The sequence below is a fragment of the Camellia sinensis genome, chromosome 10, assembly GCF_055761805.1.
Source record: "Camellia sinensis isolate YWXY chromosome 10, ASM5576180v1, whole genome shotgun sequence".
NCBI lineage: Eukaryota > Viridiplantae > Streptophyta > Magnoliopsida > Ericales > Theaceae > Camellia > Camellia sinensis.
Genome location: NC_138970.1, coordinates 81,538,383 through 81,555,880, shown reverse-complemented (window position 1 = coordinate 81,555,880; position 17,498 = coordinate 81,538,383). Strand labels below are relative to the sequence as shown.

Sequence of the window (17,498 nt, the reverse complement as noted above, 5' to 3'; positions counted from 1 at the left end):
AGATAGATAGATAGATTTAATAAAAATTTATGTCTGTTTTAGATATTTTGGATGAGATCTTATAAAAAAAAAGTGTAGACATGAATGCCCTCCTATTTTATTGTGTTTATAATTATCTATATATGTGAATTGTGATTTTTAAATATTTTTTTTAAATGTCTTCTTTTTTTCCTTTTTTATATTATATTAAAGTTTAATATTTTGATAACAATCATATGTGTTGGACTTTTCAAGAAATTAAATGTCTTTTTTTTATTATATTATATTAAAGTTTAATATTTTGATAATAATTATATGTGTTGAACTTTTCAAGAAATTTTTTTATGTTTGTTCTTAATGCTTTAAAGTGTTATTATGAGGGATAATAATCATATGTGTTGGAACTTTTCAAGGAATTCATATGTGTTGGATTTTAAAGAAGTTTTTTTTATGCTTGTTCTTAATGCATTAAAGTGTTATTATGAGGGTAAAACTTGGGAGTTGGGAGATGTTAATAAAAGCTAAGATTTTTATTTTTTTTAAATAAAAAAATCAAGAAATTTAGATTGGGAGATTGGAGCTCCCACAAGGCTTGGGATTAAAAACCCCATTTTGCTTAATATATAGTATAGATAGATAGATAGATAGATAGATATATCTTCTTCTTTTTTTATTTTTATTTTTGTGTGGTTTCTATTCGGGTATTTTTTTTTCAATTTATTTAAGATGGAGTTGTGGGTATCTTTTTTTTAAAATTTAATTTATCTGTAATTTTTATTTGTTTTTAATTATTATTATTTAGGTAAGTTATGATGTGAGTTAGATATGTGATAGACATGTAAGTTTTATTAATTTAAAGTTTATTTAGATAAACTTTAAAGATTTGTTTTTTAGTTTTTTAGTTTTTTTGGTTATGTTATAATGTAATATATAAAATATAGGTAGATATCTACAACTTTAAAAGAAAATATTATCTGATTTTTTGGGGAAGAGAAAATGAATGCAAGTTTTAATATTTTTTTTTGAAAATTTGTGAGAGAGATTAGGAGGGAGAGATTATGAAATATTTTTTTTATTAAATAAATAAATTAGTCAATAGTTTTTTTTAATCTATTTTGTAAATTAAAAATCAATAATTTTGGAAAATTGATTAATTTGTCCTATTAAGTGATTTAAAAATTTTGATAGATATACATAAAAAAAAATACATAATTATATTATTAAATCATAATTCAAATTTAGATGTTATTTCTTTTTGAGATCTATAGCTAAATTCTTATCTTTTTATTTTTTATTTTTGTGTGTAACCATAGTACATGGGAGAAATTGAAAAGGGTGTTGCAATAATTATGAGAGAAGTCAAAAGGGATTCTAGGTTGGGAGAAGTCAATAAATGTTGAGGTTTTTTTTTTTTAAATCAAAAAATTAGAAAATTAAGATTAGGAGATTGAAACTCCCACAGGCCTTGGGGTTAAAAACCCCCTTTTGCTTAATATATAGTATAGATATATATATATATATATATATATATAGATAAATAAATAGATATAGATCGATAGATAGATAGATATAGATGTAGATAGATAGATAGATAGATATAGATCGATAGATAGATAGATATAGATATGGCACATACCATTTATATGACACAAGGACTAAAGTACCAGGACAACTGCTGCAATTTGCTCTCATCTAAATTAAAGGGATTTAAAAAGTTAAAAAAAAAAAAAGAACAAAAAATTATAATATTAAAAAATGTTCACTAAAAACATATAGATTAAAAATTAAAAATTAATTATTGTAAACTCCATACTAAACAAGGTAATGTTTTCTATTAATTTGAAAATTAAAAAATTATTATTAATTTTTCCTCTGTTTTTTTTTTCTCACAAAAAAAAAATAGCTACATTAATTATTTTCTTTCTTTTTTTTTTTTTTTGTGGAGAGGGGTTTTGACCTGCGATTTTTCTAAAATGGGTGTTCTAGACGGAAAGGGTAGAGTTGGTTCAGATAATAAGAAAAAGTGCTTATGCAAGAGGCGCCTTCACTATGAGCAAGAATAGTCAGTTTTGCATAGGGTGCCTTCTTGTATAATAGCTTCAATACTGGTATGCATGAAGGGCTTAAGTGTGAGACGTATAAGAGGGGCTTTAGTGCGAAAATAGAAGAAATGGTTTACAGAGTGTCTTCTTGCTTCACGACTTCAATACTTGTGAGAGAGGAGTAGGCTCAAGTGCGAGAGAGAAATGAGGGTTTGTAGGAAGTGTCTTCTTGGGTCACGACTTGAGTGTCCGTGCACATGAAAATGAGTGATAAGGGTCAGAGTGTGTCTCTTGGGGTCACGGTTTTAGTGCTCCGAAACACAAAACCATAGCATATTAATAAAGAGAAATAATTAGTGAAAAAATGTTTTTGTCTTCTTAAATACAAGAACAGAGAATTTATTATTGGTGATGAAATATTTTTGTCTTCCACAACATAACCTTATGAGACGAAAAATATATTCATTGTGCAATCAATCAGAATTTATTAGTGACTAAATATTTTCATCTCCCACAACTTATTCTTCCAAGACAAAAATATATTTGTCGCTCATTTAATAGAAAGATGAAACGGCATCGTTTGCATGATGGAGTGTTTATTGGTGACGAAACATATTCGTCTTCCATAACTTCTCATTCCTAGACAAAAATATATTTGTCGCCTAATAAATGGAAATATGCAACAACATCGTTTAATAGATAGGGAATTTATTGGTGACAAATTACGTTCGTCACAAAAAATATATATATTTTGTGACAAAAATGTTCGTCTCTAATGAGCTAAAATAATTCGCGCCAAAGCAAATAAAATTGGCGCCTAAATTTTGCAGATGAAATTTTTTTTCGTCTCCTATACGTTTGAGAAAAAATAAAACAAACGACAAAATTAATATATTATCATCTTTGGGTTAAATTTTAAGACAAAAAAAATTTCGTCACCAAATTTTGTCACAATAGCCTAGATTTCTTGCATTTTGTTTCCTTGTTTAATTATTATTATTATTTTTTTCATATTGTGGTGAGGGGTTTACTATGACAAAGAATAATAGCTTTGCACAAAATGTCTTCTTGGATAATAATGTTTGCATGCACAAACGGTGAGAATAGAGGAGCTTTAGTGCAAAATAGAAGAGATGGTTTATAGAGATTATTTTCTTGAGTCACAGCTTCAATACTTGTGAGAGAGGAGACTCAAGTGCAAGATAGAAACGAGGGTTTGTAGACGTGTCTTTTCGGGTCACGACTTTAGTATTTGTGTGTGTGTGAAAGTAAGTGATTAAGGTGAGAGTGATCTCTTAGTTTCTGACAACATTTTAATAAAGAGAAATAATTAGGGATAAAATATTTTCGTCTCAAACTCATATGTTCGTTGCCTAATCAACAAAAATACAAAAACAACGTTGTGTGGGGATGGAAAATTTATTGGTGATGAAATATTTTCGCCTCCTTCAACTTAACCTTATGAGACGAAAATATATTCGTCGCACAATCACTCAAAATGCAACACGACACATGGAGAATTTATTAACGACGAAATATTTTCGTCTCCTAAAACATATCCTTCCGAGACAAAAATATATTTGTCGCCTAATTAACAGAAAGATAAAATGAGCATGAAGAGTTTATTGGTGACGAAATATTTTTGTCTCCCATAACTTATCCTTCCCAACCAAAAAATATATTTGTCACCAAATAAATAAGAAAATGAAACGACATCGTCTAATAAGTTTCGAATTTATTGGTGACGAATTCCTTTGGTCGCAAAAAACTTTAAAATTTGTGACAAAAATGTTCGTCTCCAATGAGCTAAAATAATTGGCGCCAACAAGAAAAAAAATTGGAGCCTCTTTTTTTTTCTGATGAATTTATTTTTTCGTCTCCTACAGTTTTGAGAAGAATTAAAAGAAACGACAAAAGTAATATTTGGTCATGTTTGGGTTACATTCTAAAACGAAAATAAATTTTATCACCAAATTTTAAAAATTAATTATTGAAAACTCCATACTAAACAAGATAATGTTTTCTATTAATTTTGAAAATTACAAATTTTTTATTATTTGTTTCTCTGTATTTTTTCTCACAAAAAAATAGCTGCATTAATTATCTTTTTTTTTTTTTTTTTTTGTGGAGAGAGGTTTTGACCTTTGATTTTTCTGAAATAGGTGTTCTAGACGGAAAGGGTAGAGTTGGTTCAGACAATGAGAAAAAGTGCTTGCGTACATAGGGTGCCTTATTGGATAATAGCTTCAATGTTGGCATGCACGAAGGGCTTAAGTGTGAGACAGAAGAGAGGGGCTTTTGCGCGAAATAGAAGAAATGGTTTATAGAGTGTCTTCTTGAGTCACGACTTCAATACTTGTGAGAGAGGAGTAGACTCAAGTGCGAGAGAAAAATGAGGGTTTGTAGAAAGTGTCTTCTTGGGTCACGACTTCAAGGTCCGTGTACATGAAAATGAGTGATAAGCGTTAGAGTGTATCTCTTGGGGTCACAGTTTCAATGCTTCGAAACACAAAACCATGGCATTTTAATAAAGAGAAATGATTAGTGATAAAATATTTTTGTATCCTTCAATACCAGAACAAAGAATTTATTATTGGTGATGAAATATTTTTGTCTTCCACAACTTAACTTTATGAGATGAAAAATGTATTCGTCACGCAATCAATTAGAATTTATTAGTGACGAAATATTTTCGTCTCCCACAACTTATTCTTCTGAAACAAAAATATATTTGTCACCTATTTAATAGAAAGATGAAATGACATTGTCTGCATGATGGAGTGTTTATTGATGATGAAATATTTGCGTCTTCCATAACTTATCCTTCCCAGACAAAAATATATTTGTCGCCTAATAAATGGAAATATGCAACGACATCGTTTAATAGGTATGGAATTTATTGGCGACGAATTACGTTCGTCACAAAAAAAATTATATTTTGTGACAAAAAATGTTCGTCTCCAATGAGCTAAAATAATTCGCGCCAATGCAAATGAAATTGGCGCCTCATTTTTGCACACAAAATTTTATTTTCGTCACCTATACTTTTGAGAAAAATTAAAACAAACGACAAAATTAATATTTCGTCATCTTTGGCTTAAATTTTAAGACATAAAAAAATTCGTCACCAAATTTTGTCACAATAGCCTAGATTTCTTGTATTTTTTATTGATTTTAAGCATTTGGTGACGAAATTTGGTTTTCCTCTCTAAAAATAATACATTTGGAGACGAAATTATTTCCTCTCTAAATTTTTTTACAATGGTGACGACAAATTTCATCTCCAAAATGGCGCCAAATCTTCCACCAAATTTTCCAAGGGCGGGAAATTGTTTTGTGATGAAAAATAAAATTTAGAGACGAATAAAATTTTCGTCACCTATTGTTTTATTTGATTTTAAGCATTTGGTGACGAAATTTGGTTTTCGTCTCTAAAAATAGTACAATTGGAGGCGAAATCTTATTTTCATCACTAAAACATGTATATTTGGAGACGAACTATTTTTTCGTCACGCGTTTTTGTCACCATAGACCTTTTTTGTTGTAGTGATAGACGAAAGAAAAAATGACGTAATACCAAAAGAAATAAAAATAAAAAATAAAAATCACACGCACAACACACAAAAGGGGCAAAATGGCCTTTTTTCAAACTAATCCCCTTACTAAATTTGAAACCCAAGCTAATCCCCTCCTCGAAAGCCTATACTAATCCCAAGGCACTATCAATTTCAAGCTCTACTTTGAAAACAAACATGATATAAAGGGGTTATTTGAAATGATCTAAATAAGTGCACTTTTTAATTTTTTATGAAATATGGATTGGGTATAGGTTGAGTTTAAAGTGATGTGGTAGAGAGGTGATGTGACTTAAATAGGATAGTGACTTTTTGACTTTTTAAATTTTTTAGTTTATACCAAACAAGGCCTTAGTTTTAACACACTAATAGTCCAATCACAAGGCCCTACTTCTGAAAACAAACTAGACCTTTGGCTCAAGCTTAAATCTTTTTGGGTCAAAAGGATATTATCTATCCAAAAGGACACTTATCTGTTTAAAACTTACCTATGTGTCTATCTGTTCGAATGTCACCTATCTATCCAAAATATGACCTATCTGTACACATGTCACCTATTAGTTTAAATGCCCAATTATTCACTCAAATGTCACCTATATTTCAAATTTCATATATCTATACAAGTATCACCTATATTTATTCACCTATCTATTTAATGTCACATATCTATGTACCTCATTGCCACCAGCCATTGCTACTGACTACCGCCATCCGCCAACGACTTTTTCTAGCACCGACGACTTTTTTGCCTATTTTTCAATACGTATTCTTATTACCCAAAAAAAATAAAATAAAATATTAAACATTGAACCAACAAACATATAGCTCCATAGGAATGTACATTTTACCAATTAACCTTTTATAATTTACCTTAAATGAAACATGTACACAATCTTTAAAACAAGTATATTGTTATATTTACATAAGATTCATACAATGCAACTCTCCATTTACAGCAATTTACTATATTCAAAATATGCCTAAAATTTGAAAAGTGTGGTGTGAATTAGATCTTTTTGGGTAATGACTCACACCACGCTAAATTTAAATTTACACCTTGCGTATTTCAAATTCTAGACATTTTCTGAATATTTTCTTCTAGGTACTTAACATTATTTCTTTTACATATGGACCATGATCAGTTTGCTACACTTTTGTGTGGTATTGGAATGGCCTTCAATGGAACAGCCTTCCTCAGTGTTATCCCCATCCTCTCACTCATATCCATGTCCATCGGCTCAAGTCCATCGGCCAACACCCAATCAAACGAATACAAAAGAGAGCCTAAAGCTAACGGCAGCACACGGGAGACAAGGGGAACAGCAGGGCACATACGGCGGCCAGAGCCAAAGGGTATGTACTCAAAGTGGTGGCCCTTGTAATCAACCATGTTTGGTTCCAAAAACCTTTCCGGCCTAAACACCAAGGGGTCTTTCCATGTCTTAGTGTCACGTCCGATGCCCCAAACATTGACAAGAATTTGTGTCTCTTTGGGAATGTAGTAGCCTAGCATGTTGCAAGAGTCCATGGCCATGTGAGGTACCAAGAAAGGAAGAGGGGGGTGAAGCCTCAAGGTCTCCTTGATGACTGCTTTGAGGTATGGAAGGTTTTCCATGTCCTTCTCTTCAAGCTTTCGATTTGGTCCAACAACAATGCTCCTCAACTCTGATTGGAGTTTTTGTAGTGTTTTAGGGTTGTGGATGAGCTCAGCCATTGCCCACTCCAAGGTACTGGTTGTTGTGTCAGTTCCCGCAGTAAACATCTCCTGATAAATTCACCCAAATAATTAATCCAAATTTTTTTTTTATCTGCAAAAGAAGTAATATTTTAATAAATAAATAAAACATTACAAATAAAAAAAAATAAAAAGAAGGAAGGGAAAACATGAATAGGCATTAAATTGGTCCCACTAACTCTTGTTTGGTAGCTTCCTTGTGGAGGGGGATTACTATTCCAAGCTGCTTGCTAATCCACCTCAGTAGGGAGATTAGTTTGGGTGAATTTTGGGTGGGATTAGGAAAATAGTGAAGAGATTGAGTCTATTTTATATAACAATTTTTTTTTTTTTTTGACCAAATGCATCTATTTGTTTTAATATTTGTTTTAGTTTTTTTAATATAGAAATAATTTATTTATTTATTTATTTTATATAAAAATAACTTAACAATCTTATCACTAACCATCTCCCACACTATCATCAAAACAAATACACTTTTACTTAATCCTCTCACTAACAATCCCCACATTAGTAAATTTTTCACTAATTATCTCATCCAATCTAATCCGCCAAACAAACATGGTCTCAGAGCCTTGGTCTTTCATTAGTGGTATACAAATATTATAATAAAAAAATAAGTACTAGGGGATAATTACCAACATGTACTATTAACTGGACTAATTTTACTCATAAGTCCTAAGTATTTTATATATATATATATATATTATGTATTTGCCCTTCATAAAGTAATGAGAAAATTTTAAAACTTTTTAGATGTATTTTATGTTTGTGAAATAATCATTTGAGACTGATAATGATATTGATAAATTTATCAATGTGATAAGTAGTTGGAATATTTTGAATTTTGTTAGTGAGTTTTGATTAATTTTTAATCTATTTGTGTTAGTTTGTATTGAAATATTATAAGAGAGGTGTACATAGTTGAATTGTAATTTTTTTGTCAAAATACTTTTATAGTGATAAATTTATCACTAAAAGTTAGAATATAATTTGTTGATAAATAAGTCCGATCTACGGAACAGGCTCATAACTACGCCTGACATTAAGTCTATAGGCTCTTGCCACTCTGAAATTTGAAATAAGAACAGCAACAGAATGAGCCCACAAAGAAAGGTTCACATTTTATTTTATTATGCCTAAAACATTAGCCCAAACCAAAAGTCTAAGCCTTGCCAAAAAAGGTTAATGTCAAAAGTCCAAAAACAAATTCAATGTCCAAACTAAATAGTCTTGCTTTGTAAATTAATTAATGATAAGTTTAAAGGAACTAAGTCCTATTACGGGGATGGGTGTACAAATAATTTTTCTTAATTTTTTAGTACATCTAAAAGTCATGTTTACTTTTAATTATTACTATAAATATCTTTTTTTCTTTTTTCTTAGCGTCGTTTTCATAGAAAGTGTCAGTAATTATTAATTTTTAACGATAATTTAAAAAATTTGTCACAAAAAAAGGTTATTAATTATTACTTTTTAGTAATAGATTTAGAAAATCATCGAAAGAAAACATCACTAGCTATCATTTTTTTAGTGACAGATTTAGAAAATCATCACTAATTATTAATTTTTAGAGACAGATTCATAAAATCATCACAAAAAACCTTTAAATCCAATTATTAAGATTTTTGTATCTATTCAAATACTTGTGAGATTTATATGGTGTACAGGTTCTTATTACAGGACCTCAGAGTAATTAATCCAAATTTAAATTATGGGTCACAAACATATCTAGAAAGTGTAGAGTAAATAAACCATTAAGCATCAAATTGTCTCAAATCAATCCTAGGGTTACATGTGTGCAGTCATACCCTCCTCAGAGAGAGAGAGAGAGAGAGAGAGAGAGAGAGAGAGAGAGAACATATTGAAAATATGTGTAACAAAACAAAGGAAGATCGATGATATAATAAATTTAGATGGAATAATATTATACAAATAAAATTTTTGAACAAAGAATTCATATAAAATGTTTTCAAGTTAAAACACCAATTATTATGACTCATAATTAGAAAAATATCACTGCCACTTTATTTTTTAGATAAATTACACTTATCTCTCTAAAGATTTAGAGAAAATACAATTAGTACCATACTTTTGACAAAATTACACAAGCCTCTCTCGAAATTTTAATTCACATAATAGTTAAGTCTCTTCTCATCAATAATTCGTGAGTCATATAGATGAAAAGATAATGTTATCATATTCTTTGTATTAAAATTTATATTTACCATTGTTCATTTAACATGAAAAGATAATGTTAGCCCACATAATAGTTAAGTCAGTATTATTATTCCAAACTTATTGGGCTAGCTGTATTTTTTTTATAAACAAAAAAAGAAAAGAAAAAAAAATATTATGCATAAAAATTATGTTTGTAAATATTTTGCATATGAATGAGTAGAAATCTTTTAACTCTAAAATAAAATGGAAGAAAGTAGTTGACAGGGAAAAAAGAAGAGGCTTACAAAGACAATGACATTGATTATTCTTGAAGAAAACCCAAGAGGACTCTCCACACCATCACCACGATAGTCCAAAAGCACATCCAAGAAGTCTCTTCTCTTCTCTTCGTTGCGACCATGTTCCATGCTTTCCATTCTTTCTCTTATGAACCCTGCTACAATTTCAAAGGCTCTTTCAACATGAAAATTAGTCCTTCTTCTTATTCCTTGTGGATCGAGCCGTCGTAGAATCGGCATGAAGTCTGCAACGTTGGGCTTTCCCGCCAACTCCATAACCTTACCTGCAAGGGTGGAACTACGTCTATGTGAGTCATAAAATGAAATCACCAAAATTTTAAAAAATAATTATAAAAAAAAAAAAAATTGTAAATTGTAAATTATGCAATGTTATTGAGAGTGTTACTATATGAAGTTTCATGTGGCTCTTAATTTTATTTACACTTGATATTTTTTATTTTTTTAAAGATAATTAGACTCCCAAATAAATACCTATTCTTTTTATATATAGACTTGACTTAGACAATTTTGGTTGACATGTCCAATTAGAGACGGAACCAGAATTTCATTATTGGAGGGCTAAAAGGTGAATAATCTTTTTTATCATATACATAAATACGCGCGCGCGTATACACACATATATATTTATACAATACGACATATAAATTACATATATACATATTAAAAAAATTCAAATACCATAAAAGCAATCTCTAATAAGATTAAGAAACTTTTTTTGGGTGCAAAATAAGAAAGGAATGTAAAAGAACAAGATATATATGTTTTAGAGTATTGTAGAGCCATTGGAATTTTTATTTTTTACGTTGAAAAAATCCATTTTGTTATTAATAGACTAAGGGGAAAAGAATAACTGATCAATATATTTCACAGAAGTAGGGACCATGGCCCCATAATCTTTTGTTAGTTGCATCCTTGTGTCCAAGGCTTAGCCTTGGGTAATTTAATTTAATTTAATTTTTTTATTACCTATATTAGAATTGAGGTTTTCATTTCAATATATAAGATTGCAATACATTATTAAAATTCAAAATCAACTATCTATAATTGTTATGTAAATTTGAATTTTGAAATCCTCTACAACTTCTTTTTTTTTTTATTTGAAATTTTTTAAATTTAAAATAAAAATATGTGATATGACTTTTCAGAACTTTTAATTATAAAATAGAGAGGATCTTAATCATGCCTCGAGCATGGGCACCGTTGGTACAGGCCACAAGACGTGTGCTGGAGCCCTAATAGACGCATTGCGCAGTTCTATGGGCCAATCTTGACCTTTCTTTAGCCCGTTGTGAATCTTTGATATTGTTTAGGGCATGCCTTAGACTATCTTTGCCTATAATATTAATGATCTCATGTTTTGTATTATACATGTAGGCCATGTTTGTTTGGGCGGACTGGATTAGAATTCCCATGACTAATAGTCCTAGGACTACGAATCCATTGGATTATGTATCCTATCTTAACTAATAGTCAGGTTTAAAATAATTAATCCGTACTTCAATTGTTTAACCAAACATCGGGTTAATAATTTTATTGGACTATTAGTCCAATCTCAAGCTCATGTCCACCCAAACAAACATGACCGTAATGTGAAAGTGGATTTAACAAATTTTGTTAAAAAAAAAAATTTAAATTGATAACAATTTATTAAACAATCTTACCTGCATGGTAGAAGAACTTAGCCCCCCTATCCGATTTTGGATCCAAAAGGTCTCTTGAAAATATAAGGTTGCCAATGAGATTGAAAGACATTAAGAAGAAGAACCTCCCAACATCAATGGCATTGGTACCGCCCACCCCAGCATCGCCAATAAAATGCACCATCCGATCAATGCACCTGCTCCGAATGTCCTGCGTGGCGTCCAGGCGGCTTGTCACAAAAAACTCAGTCGTCGACAACCGCCTCAACATCCGCCAATGGGGACCATATTGAGCCGTTATTAGTGATCCCTCATTTCCATAGTCCCCTTTCATGGCCTCATATATTTTCCTCCCAGCTAAAACCACGTCGTGGTTCTTGAACATGTCTCGAGCCACTTCATTCGACGAAATCACCACGGTGCTCATTGAGCCCAGCCAGAGTGTCATAATGGGTCCGTGCTTGCGAGCTAGTCGGGCAAATGATTCGTGGGGGGACCAACCCAGTTGGAATATGTTGCCCACCACCGGCCACGACTGTGGGCCCGGTGGCAACTTCCCTAACTCTTCTAGGCGACGGTGTCGACGCTCGGTCACCATGGCCCACGCAACCCATAGGAGTAAACCAAGAATCAAGCCCACTAGTTCGCATTCCATTTTCAATTATGATACGGTGCAATGATAAAACTGTGTAGACATTTTAGATATACATGTTAGATCGAGGCCTAAAATTTTTAGGACATTTAAACTAGGAGTTCTTTCAGAAAAAATTAAATGAAAATTGAAAAAAAAAATACTAAATATAAAATTAAAAAATAAAAAATAAAATGTTGGTTTTTCAAACGAGCCATTATGACTAATATGGGTGTACAATTTACCCGCCGCCAACCCACCCAATCCACCATTTGTCGTTTGAGAGAGGACATGCCTATTGAGTTGGGTGGTTTTACAAGATGAAACAAAAATGCTTCATGCCATTAATTTAATACTACTAAACAGACCATTAATGACGTGGCGAGATGTGAATGATTGTTTGGTCTTTATTTTTTTATTTTTTTTTTCCTTACCCTGCCACGTAATTAGTACTGCTTTTAGTGATAGTGTATTAATGGTCTGAATCAGAACTCAAGATGAAAACAAGTGGATTGCTTTGGTTGCGGTTTGTTATTTTTGAGTTAATTAATTAATAGGACTTGTGCACCATTAAGTCACACAAGTGTTTGTATAAATCAAAAAGTCCTACAAGTATTAATGACATTTCTCTATAACGATTTTATAAATCTGTCGCTAAAAAATGGTAATTAGTAACTTTTTTTTTAAATGAAATTTTCAAATATCTCTAAAAATAGTAACTTTTTTTTGTGACAAATTTTTTAACTATCATTAAAAATTAACAATTAGTAACACTTTTATTTTTATATAATAAAAACGAAGATAAAAAATAAATAAAAAAACAGGACTTTTGTGGTAATAATTAAAGTAAATATGACTTTTTGATGCACTAAAAAGTGACAAGAGGAATTGTTGATGCACTCATCTTCTTAATATGTTTTTTCAGTCAGTTCCCCATTATTTTGCAACTCTGCTTAAACTGACCCAACCCGCATGGTCATGTAGTATACTAATACAATAGACCTTACCCATATTATATCCCTGACTCGGTACTTATATCCATTTAACCCTAGTCTTTAAGAGCATTATTTATATATGTTACTTCTTTTATAGAATTTATATTTTTTGTAGTTGTGATATGATCTTTTTACTAATTAATTTTTGCTTATATATTTAAAACTTGCAAGGTCAACTCACTGAATTCATTGGTTCCAAACTACCATAAATTCCATCCAATTTAGTTTTGAAGACAGGCGGGTTGGTTGCAAATTAAGAAATTGTCAACATGCTGGGAATGGTTTGGTTGAGATTATTTCTTCTAAACCGATCCACACACACCCCTAATGGTCAATGTATACAAAATAGAAAATATAATTATACCCTCTTTTTTTCTTAATATTTTAAAATTATTTTTCAACAGAAAAAACCCATATCTTCAAAACTGATCCTTTGTCGCCGTGTTTGAAAAATCGAAAGTATTGTGATTATTGCGGTTGTTAGTGATGGTGATGGTAGTGACAATATTGTATTAACAGTTGGGGAAAATATTTTTGGAAAATTGTTTTATATGCATGATAGACATGAATTTAAGAATCTACGTAATTAAAATCAGAAGTGGCATAAATTTAGGAATCTACATAACTAAAATCGGAAGTATTGGAACTATTGTGGTGGTTAGTGAAATTTCACTATACAAAGATTTATTTATTTATTTTTAATCTAATCAGTGAAATTCAATCTTTTAGGAACCTCCACAATTAATTTCATAATTTTTCGAGCAAGTTGATTTTTTTCAAAATTATTTTCGGGTCTTTTTTATTTTATTTCATATACTAAAATTATAATAAATTTAACTTGAAAAATCAAAAATGTTTATTTTAATGTAAGCAATTTTCATTTTTTTTTTTTAACTTATTTATAGAATTTCATAAGTAACTTCGATCTTAATTGATAAAACTCGCTGAGAGGATTTCAAAAATACCAACTTCAAGGAAACCAAACATCTAAATCAGAAGTTGTAAATTTTTAAAGTTAAAAACCTAATAAATATTTGGATAATCAAGCTGTCCCAAGTACAGACTGGAACTTATAAAGCAAAAATTATAGTCAGCCCCTTTTGCATTAAGAGCAATGCTTCCGACCCCCAGTAGGGGCGACTCCATTCAAACCTCCAGTGACGTGTCAGCCTGTCATTGGCTCAAAAAAAAAAAAAAAGTTTTTCCACCAATCACAGCAGGCCCCCAGCACCCCACTGGGGGTCTGAAGCTTTATTCTTTGCATTAAATAACTTAGTAAAAGGGCCTAATCACCAAAAATTCCTATTTAAAAATAGTGGGCAATTTTCCCCACCCGTGTATAAGTTCCTAGCAGTGTTAACCTAGAAACAATCTTCTAGTTTTCTATATCATTTTTACTTTCAATATGACTTTCCATCAAGAAAAATAATAATAATAATAATAAAAATAAAAATAAAAACATGACGTGTTTTGAATACTTAGGCATGGATTTTTCTATTGAATTATTTTAAATATTTAAAGTTGTTTTTGGAGTTTTTAAAACTCTCTTTGTTGTTTCTTTACTTAACTTTATGAAGCCTGTCCCATATAAGAAAAAGAAGAAAAAAGATGCATTAACAAATAAAATCATAAAAGATTCTCTTAATTTAAAAAGAGCCAAGGGCCAGGCTAGTGTGTACTAGTGTGCCTCACACTACAATGCAATCATGACCATTGATTTTTTTCAATCATAATTGAAAATGATCAAACGGTTATGACACTCAATTAGTACGATCATATGGTGGCACTCGCATTAGATCATAAGAGTGTGATAAACAACTTAATTTTATGGCCAGCATTTAAACTACAATTTATAACAGCACTTTCCGTTGTTCCAAACATCATCACCATCCTATAATTTCTATCATTTTCTTTATTACAAGTGCATCAATTTGCTTTTATAAATGCAATCCCTAATTACAGAAGGCAATTCGGAGCAAGTTTGGGTGAGTTGAAGGGTCATCCAGACCCGGTTGCTCTAACACATCTAAGAGAATAACTCTATACCTGAGTTCAATTTAAGCTAGGCTAGTTAATTTTTTTAAAATTGGACAACCTTTTTTTTTTATCAGCAAAGAAAATGGAATTTTATTGATAAAGAAGAAGAAAAAATTGGACTACATTAACATCTTTTTAGAGGAATCATAAGTAGATAACTTTAGCGTAAACTAATGGTCAATGTTATTTTACATGCATATTTAATATTTTTATATATTTAAATTTATATATAATCTAGGCTGATTTCTCATATTACCGAGATATGTCCAATCTCGGCTTGAATCAATTTGAGCTTCTAATGTCCAAACACTAAAACAAATAGGCTAATCTCAAGTTTCTCAGGTTGAGCTCACCTGAATTTCACCCCTACCACTAATTTTTTGATTCAGTATCAAACTACTTCAATTTGTTTGAACATGTCATTGCCGCGGCTATAAAACAATTGGAAGAAGAAAATGATGATGACGAAGACGATACATCCTTAATGGTGGACATTAGTTATATTCACTAACTTAGCCTTCTTAAATAAACTCATTCAGCAAAGAGACTATATATATAGCTACCAATACTGTATAAAAATAAATAAATAAATAAAATCTTGAAGATGATATTATTTATTTTTATTTGTGTGGTTACTTGTAGATAGTTGACAGATATTGAATTCATGATGATTTGAGCATAATATAACAAGAACACTGATCAAGGAGTAACAAGCAACACCCAAAAATGACAAGTCAGCACATAAAGTTATGCTAAAACATAAAAAATTCAACTAATTATATTTAAAATGAATGAAATAGAATCCAATTTGTTAGAAGCTTGTTACATTTTTTTTTTTTTTTTTTGATCGGCAAGAAGCTTGTTACATGATATGCTAATATATATATATATATATATAATGCCACTGTACTGGAAGTTATTTTTATCAAAATAAGCTCTAACGAAAGAAGTTTTCAAACAGAGAAATACTGAGAAAACAAACAGATAGCTTGGCTCTTTTTATTCAGTAAAAATATTTTTAAAGTGAGAGACTTACGTGTAGGTCCTAATAGGTTGACTTATTATTAAATAGGTTTTATGAGAATTAATAGTATTTTTCATCAAAACACTATTAAAAATGCCACTAATTGTTAATTTTTAATGGCAATTTGATAATTGTCACAAAAAAAATGTTACTAATTATAAGTTTTAACAACAGTTTAAAAAAATGGTCACAAAAAAAGTCACAATTTTCAATAATAGTTTGAAAAATTGATCACAGAAAAACGTTACTAACTATAAGTTTTAGGGATAATTTATAAAAATCATGATAAAAAAAGTCATTAATTGTCAATCTTTAGCAAAATGCAAAAAATTGTTAAAAAAAAAATTTTTAGCGACGATTTTATTAGAATTTATTTTTAATAGGACTTAATAAAAATTAAATCCAATTATTAAAACCTGTTAGTAATTTTCTCTTTTAAAATTTTCTAACGCATAGTATAAAGAAACACAAGTTTATTTGTGTAGATAATCCTTTTCACTTTTGAAATGCAAAAAATATTTTTCAGACTAAAATTTTACCAATGCCATAAAACCACCACCTCCACCCTATACCTCCACTATTACTTCCACTGCCTCCCCACTACCGCTAATACAACTACTAGCATATTAATCTGAAGATTGCAAGTAAATATAAAAAATAAATAAATTTAAAAAATTTTAAACAAATTTCTATAGAAAATACTTTCTGTCATAACAAAAAGATTGTTTGTCTTATTCTGTTTTGGTTTCCAAGTAATAGTAATAGAAGACTAACCTTAGTTAGCAAGCCCAGCCAAGCTCTTGTATAGACCTAATTCAGTGTAGATAATATTACTTTTCAGGTGTTGAGAAAAGAATCCAAGATTCAAAGCTCACTTTTCTTTTCCTTTCCTACATTCTCTCATCGAAGTGTATTTATAGTATTTTTTCATACTACTTAACCAAGTGAATGAGTACTGTGCTCCGTGAATGCGTGGATTGTCGGTTTTGATGATGACAACCGCAGCATCTTGATTGTTATCTGAAATCTAATTCTTTACGCACTTTTTTGTTTTGTCTGTGAATAATAAGATTATTATTTTTTTTAAGGGCAAACATTTAGAGTAGATTTTCTATGCTTTGATATTATAGTTTATACCATCATGATTATATCTAATATAAAAATTTTATGATATTATACGTATACACACAAGCCCTAAAACCAAGGAAAAGTTGCGAGTGGTCCATTTGGATGATTATTGGTTGAATAAAGTTCTGTTTATTCATAGCCAAAAATATATATGTTGGTCAAGAATATATATATATATATATATATATATATATATATATGTGTAGTTTCATATGTATTTTATGTGGGTTCA

The 17,498-nt window shown here is 30.2% G+C and overlaps 1 protein-coding gene across 1 annotated transcript; it reads right to left on the bottom strand.

Annotated features, from left to right (window-relative positions):
- Nucleotides 1–6,490: 6,490 nt before the first annotated feature.
- Nucleotides 6,491–17,097, bottom strand: CYP76G1 (cytochrome P450, family 76, subfamily G, polypeptide 1). The gene is made up of 4 exons (XM_082891738.1): nt 16,913–17,097; nt 11,473–12,136; nt 9,797–10,074; nt 6,491–7,361 (listed from the first exon to the last, which is right to left on the bottom strand). The coding sequence occupies exons 2-4, from the start codon at nt 12,104–12,106 to the stop codon at nt 6,735–6,737; spliced, it is 1,539 nt and encodes a 512-aa protein (XP_082747864.1). The 5' UTR covers nt 12,107–12,136; nt 16,913–17,097; the 3' UTR covers nt 6,491–6,734.
- Between the last annotated feature and the right edge of the window lie 401 nt (nt 17,098–17,498).

Excerpts from the sequence above, each read along its gene's own strand:
- CYP76G1 (XM_082891738.1), bottom strand. The coding sequence starts at position 12,106 with ATGGAATGCGAACTAGTGGGCTTGATTCTTGGTTTACTCCTATGGGTT. Across the intron at positions 10,075-11,472 it reads TAAGTTCTTCTACCATGCAG|GTAAGGTTATGGAGTTGGCG; the intron begins GTAAGATTGTTT and ends CCACCCTTGCAG. Across the intron at positions 7,362-9,796 it reads TAATCAATGTCATTGTCTTT|GAGATGTTTACTGCGGGAAC; the intron begins GTAAGCCTCTTC and ends TGAATTTATCAG.